Source organism: Pygoscelis adeliae, unplaced genomic scaffold (genome assembly GCF_000699105.1).
Source record: "Pygoscelis adeliae isolate BGI_AS28 unplaced genomic scaffold, ASM69910v1 Scaffold71, whole genome shotgun sequence".
Lineage (NCBI taxonomy): Eukaryota > Metazoa > Chordata > Aves > Sphenisciformes > Spheniscidae > Pygoscelis > Pygoscelis adeliae.
The window spans coordinates 4,605,807-4,611,017 of NW_008824356.1; the positions used below are offsets into that span (position 1 = coordinate 4,605,807).

At 37.4% G+C, this 5,211-nt stretch overlaps 1 protein-coding gene across 1 annotated transcript in view; it reads left to right on the forward strand.

The window, feature by feature from the left end:
- The window catches only part of PNN (pinin, desmosome associated protein), a gene marked incomplete at its 5' end in the record, with an annotated part of 10,082 nt that overhangs the window by 581 nt on the left and 4,290 nt on the right, over nucleotides 1-5,211 (forward strand). Inside the window, 4 exons of the mRNA XM_009319470.1 lie at nucleotides 412-480; nucleotides 1,646-1,718; nucleotides 1,803-1,897; nucleotides 3,861-3,936. Coding sequence (XP_009317745.1) covers nucleotides 412-480; nucleotides 1,646-1,718; nucleotides 1,803-1,897; nucleotides 3,861-3,936 — 313 coding nt within the window. The remainder of the gene's footprint in view (nucleotides 1-411; nucleotides 481-1,645; nucleotides 1,719-1,802; nucleotides 1,898-3,860; nucleotides 3,937-5,211) is intronic.

The window sequence follows — 5,211 nt, forward strand, 5'->3', positions numbered from 1 at the left end:
CCGCCCCCGCCCCCCCCCGCGTAGAATGAAAAGGCCAATTTTTGTTCAGAAGTTCTTTCTTAATGGAGTATGTAGTGGATTTTTTGTTGAATTTCTGTATTATGCTGCTGGTTAAGGCTTAATACATTTTGAAAATTATTGCAAATATGAACACTTGAACATAATGGGGCTCCTTGTTCTAGTGTAGCTACTCAATTAAATAAGTGCAGAAATTCAAGTTGAAATGAGTTGGTCCACAAGCAGTATGTTTAAACGCTTTCTTGCAGTAGTAACAGTAAATGATGATAAAGCTGAGTAAAATTTATTGTTACGTCATGACCACAAAGCCAAAATACAGTTCGATTGTGCAGGCTTAAGGTGGATCTGGGGTTAGCCTAACTTGTTCTGAGATCACAAGCGTTTTCTTTTTAGGCGTGGATTCTCGGATAGTGGAGGAGGACCCCCAGCCAAACAGAGGGATCTTGAAGGGGCAGCCAGTAGGTGGGTGCAAAAACTGATGCAGAGAACTTGCTTTATCAGAATGAGAATTTATAACAGTAAATTTAAAATGCTGAGATTCAATAACTGTTAATAACTGATGACTTTCACTGTCTTCAGAGATTACGTATTCAAGACGTTGGAAATATATTTGGATGATAGCGATTGGCTGTGGTGAAATCTTTTTTTTTTTTTCCCCCATATCTTACAGCAATATGAAGATTATAGCAATAATATAAAGATACAGCAATACAAAGATTCTTGGAATTTTCTGTTTTACTTGGTGTACAGTCTGCTATATTATATTCTGCTTAGTAGCCCAGATTTGTTTTACAGTAGACACAAATTCAATTATGACTGAGATTGCCCGTTCAATAAATTGAATGCATCCAGTGTGACCGTAGACTCAGATTTTGAGCTTTGACATCTGGATGCAGATCTGTCAGATGTGACTGATTATAGTGAGCTTCATTCCATGGGCACTTACGTGCAATGGTAGTTCTTGACTAAAGCAAGGCCTGCTTTTGAATTTTTGAGTTAACGCAAAATGAATACTGTGAAACGGCGTTACCAGTAGTAAAGTGCTGTGCCACAAAACTGAGGGTGAAAGCTGAAAATAACTTTTATTTAACACAGTGCCTAGTTTTTCTTTGTTAAAGCATCAGTTCATCGCAGTTCTCAGGTCCTAAGTGCTCTGCCCCTCCTCGCCTGTTTTCTAGGTATTTGGCTAGGTAATTTAAATAGCGTTTCCCATTTGAAAAATCATACCAACATTTCTATCTTGATGCATTTAAACCTGTCTTGTGATCCCCTTATAGCAGTAGCCATTTTAGAGATTCTGGAAAAAGAAAAGTGCAAACATTAAAAACAAGAAATAAATTCCAAAGGTATTCTAAAAAGTCAAATGTGGTAGTAATGTGGGCTCTTCTGTTTTACTTTACCACGCAAGCTGTATTAAAACTTAAACTGTTTTATCTCACTGATTTTTACCAACAGTAGGTTCTGTCTGTAAAATGCTACTTACTGGTCATTGGAACAGTGGGGAGATTTTTACTGGAAGTGTTGGTTCTTCTGACTAGATACGCTGACTTGTATTTTTCTCGTGTTAGAACAGATGCTGTCCTAAATATATGTTCTCTAGTGACCACTAATGCTTTTTCTTCCTCAGGCTGGGTGGAGAACGTCGGACAAGAAGAGAATCACGCCAAGAAAGCGACGCAGAGGATGATGATATTAAAAAGGTAATACATGATAAATGGAGCTGTGCAAGAAGAAACTTACTTATCTGGAACATGAACGAAGTAGTTTGTTTTTCTTTGTTGTAGCCAGCGTTGCCATCTTCTGTTGTTGCTACCTCCAAAGAGCGAACGCGTCGAGACCTTATACAAGATCAAAATATGGATGAGAAAGGAAAACAAAGGTATGCAGAAATCTCTTTTAAGCACTAAAGTGGTACTTCTGAGTAGTAGCTTTAGATTTAAGAAGTATTATACAGATGATGTTATGTATCAAAGATGATGTTGAAAAGGTACCATAATGGTATAAGATTGATCTTAAAAAATACTCTCCCAAAATACTTCACAGCAGTAACAACACATCGTTGACGTCACGTAACTGACAAGGGTTCTACTTCTCAGGCCACCTACAGGAATAGGTTTGCTAGTGCTATTGTAACTGATCGTCTTTGAGTAAGATAAAAATATATAGAGCTTCATTGGTTACTTAACATTTTGGACTGTTACAGCTGTCTTTGTACATCATTTATTTTGCTGGTTGAAGGAGACTTTTGGGTGTGGGTTTTTCCCTTTTTTTTTTTTTAATGCAGTAGTTCCATCATGTGTTTCTTTTCTCTTACTACTTTCAGACTCATCATTGTGTGTACAGTCTGACCTTACTTTTGCCTGCTTCTTTTTAGATTCCTCCTATATATATATCTCCCTTTTTCCTATATTTTATTTGTGCCAGTGTAGCTCATAAAAATTCTTGCTGAAAGACGGTTCTGTTGGGAAGAGGTGTTGGAAAAGCAAGTTTGCAACTGTGTCCAACCTCTTGGACTCCATCCACTTCAGTCTGCAGCTCACCTGGTGCAATAATAACCCATACCTCAAATAAATAGAAGAATGAGAGCTGGAATAAGGAACTACAGAGAGCTGCTCTGATAAGAACCACAGATCAATTAGCACAGAAGAGGCACTTTGCTTGCTTTTTTTACAGCTACACAACCACTGACAGACTGCTCTTGCTTCCATCACCAGTTTCCAATCACTTTTCTCGCAGAAAGACTTTCAAAATTCTTAGTGGACTTCCTAGAGCTTCAGGCACTAAAAGTTTGTTTCCTCAGAATTGTAGTTTTACTGTTTTGCACTTCAGTAGTCTTCTGGGGAGATGAGAAAACCAGTATTGACCTCTGTGTGTGACTTGTGGGGGAAAGAGGCTCTTTAAGAGGACAGCATCCATTCAACTCTTTTGCTTAGTGTCTTCTGAGATGTCATTCATATACAAATACACTTTGAGTAATCTCTAGCTCTCAATTCTTTATTTGTTCCTATTTCTGCTGTTTAATACACAAGTACATTTACCTTTCCATGTCAGGTTTGTGCCACTGTAGTAGAGTGGTACTGAGTGAAGAGAGTAGCATTTCCTTTCTCTCTTAATTAGGTAAAAGTTCAAGGCAAATAAGAGAGACTGCCTCTTGCTGTAAAGGCTTGATTTGGGATTAAATGGAAAGAAAGGAAAGGTGAAATTCAAGAAATCAGTTCATGTTCAGAAGAAGGGAATTTCTTGAAGAATTTTACTTATTTAAGTTTTCTCAAAACAACACTTAATTGGATGAGAGTAATTCTGGTTTCATCCCATAGTGCAGTGTCTCATTGTAGAAGATACCGTTAGGCAGTCTGTGACAGATAAGCTTTCACTCCCCTGTGGCTCCATTTCTCCTTAATCCTCTGAACAGGGCGGGGGGGTGAGGATGTTTTTCAGAAAGCCCAATGACCTTCCAGTTCACTGCCTTATTGATAGCTCACACCGTATTTACTCAACCTTTTCTTCAGTACTCTCTGCTTTTGGATTTATTTTTTTTTAATATTTCTCTAGTGTCATTATTTCCAGATGTAAAATGTGCAGCCTTCCAATTTTTCCACTGCTAACAGTGCTGTGTTATGGATAAGAGCTGTGTCTTACTCTTAAGCAAAATATGATATGTCACTGTAAATTATATCCTTGACTGTTGGCACAGTCAGTATGTGTTCTATTGCTAATGGCCTTGAGTAATACTGAGCCTTTAAAAATAAACGTCTGTGAGGTGGAAAGTTTCTCTGATTGTTTATGCAAATAAAAATCTTAGTACTTGAACTGAATCTCAGTTTCTTTTTGTTTTTATTCAGGAATCGACGTATATTTGGCTTGTTGATGGGCACTCTTCAAAAATTTAAGCAGGAGTCCACAGTTGCTACTGAGAGGGTACTTATTTTTTGTTCTATCAGATTGTAAATAATAAAGCAAAATTGTGTGATTAAGCTGCTTCAAACAGGAATGAAAATTCCCCACGGTGTAGGTTGCAGGTACAACAAGCTGGTAAGAGTGCATGTAGGTTTTTGTTTGGTTTAGTTTAGTGGAACTGGGGTGGGAGGCAGGAAAGGGAGTCTAACAATTTCATGACTTTACAACGCTATTGGAGACCACTGCAGAAGTGAAAAGGCAATGTTTTGTTGATTTTTTTTTTTAATTGCTGTACGTTTTTTAAATATGTAAAACACAAAATAGATTACTTTTTTATTGTTTACATTATTTGGGATCATTTCAAAGTAAATGGAACTTAATCAGATAACTATTTAATAGGTCATAGGCTACTTCTGTAAATAATGGTGATTCAGTATTCCTGAAGCAGTGCCCACCCCGATGTGTTCCAGATGTTTAAACTATAACCAAGTATACAGAAACGTATGGTTGTATTATGCTGTTTGACTACAAATGGCTTCCCCCTCCCAGTATAGATAACAAGAATTCCTGTTTTTAATAAAGGGGTATGTGATTGTACCAAAGTGAAGGCCTTGCGTAGCTTAGTGGTAACTTCAAAAAACTTGTATATAGGGTGGCGGTAACTTTATTCCTAGTATGCCCTTTTAAATTGTGGAGGGTATGGTATTTGTTTACTGTTGCCCTAAATGGGTTATTCAGTTAATACTAATAACCTTTAGATTAAAAGCAGTGTTTGAAAGTTCTACTTTCAGCAGTCCGGTGGAAGCAGATACAAAGTCCTTAAACTTAAAACCTTTTCTGTGCAGTGTTAGCATAGCTGGCCTGCAGTGTTGGTATTGATTACTTCCAGATTCAGTATTTGGATATCCTGCTGTTTTATCTAACTTGTCATGTAGCACCTGAGAAAGGACCAAAGTTCTCTGTTGCCTGCTTGCCTTTAGAACAAGTAACTATTGATTAGGATGGTCTAGAAACATGGAGTCATCGTCTAATTTATAGTAGTATGTGTTTGCATAAAGAAACATTGAGGAGTTAACTGCTCTTTGCAACACTTTTCTGAGAATTTGTATAGGCATTGTTCTCTTCGTACATAAAAATTACTCTAAATCAAAGTAGAGGCCTGAGGAGTTTCATGACACAGCTGTTTTGTTGTCCAGGCACTAAATTGTATGTTTTTTATTAGACAGCTATTGTACAATCTGAGCATATGGCTGCCTAGGACATACAGACAGGGGCTTCCTTGATTATAGTAATATA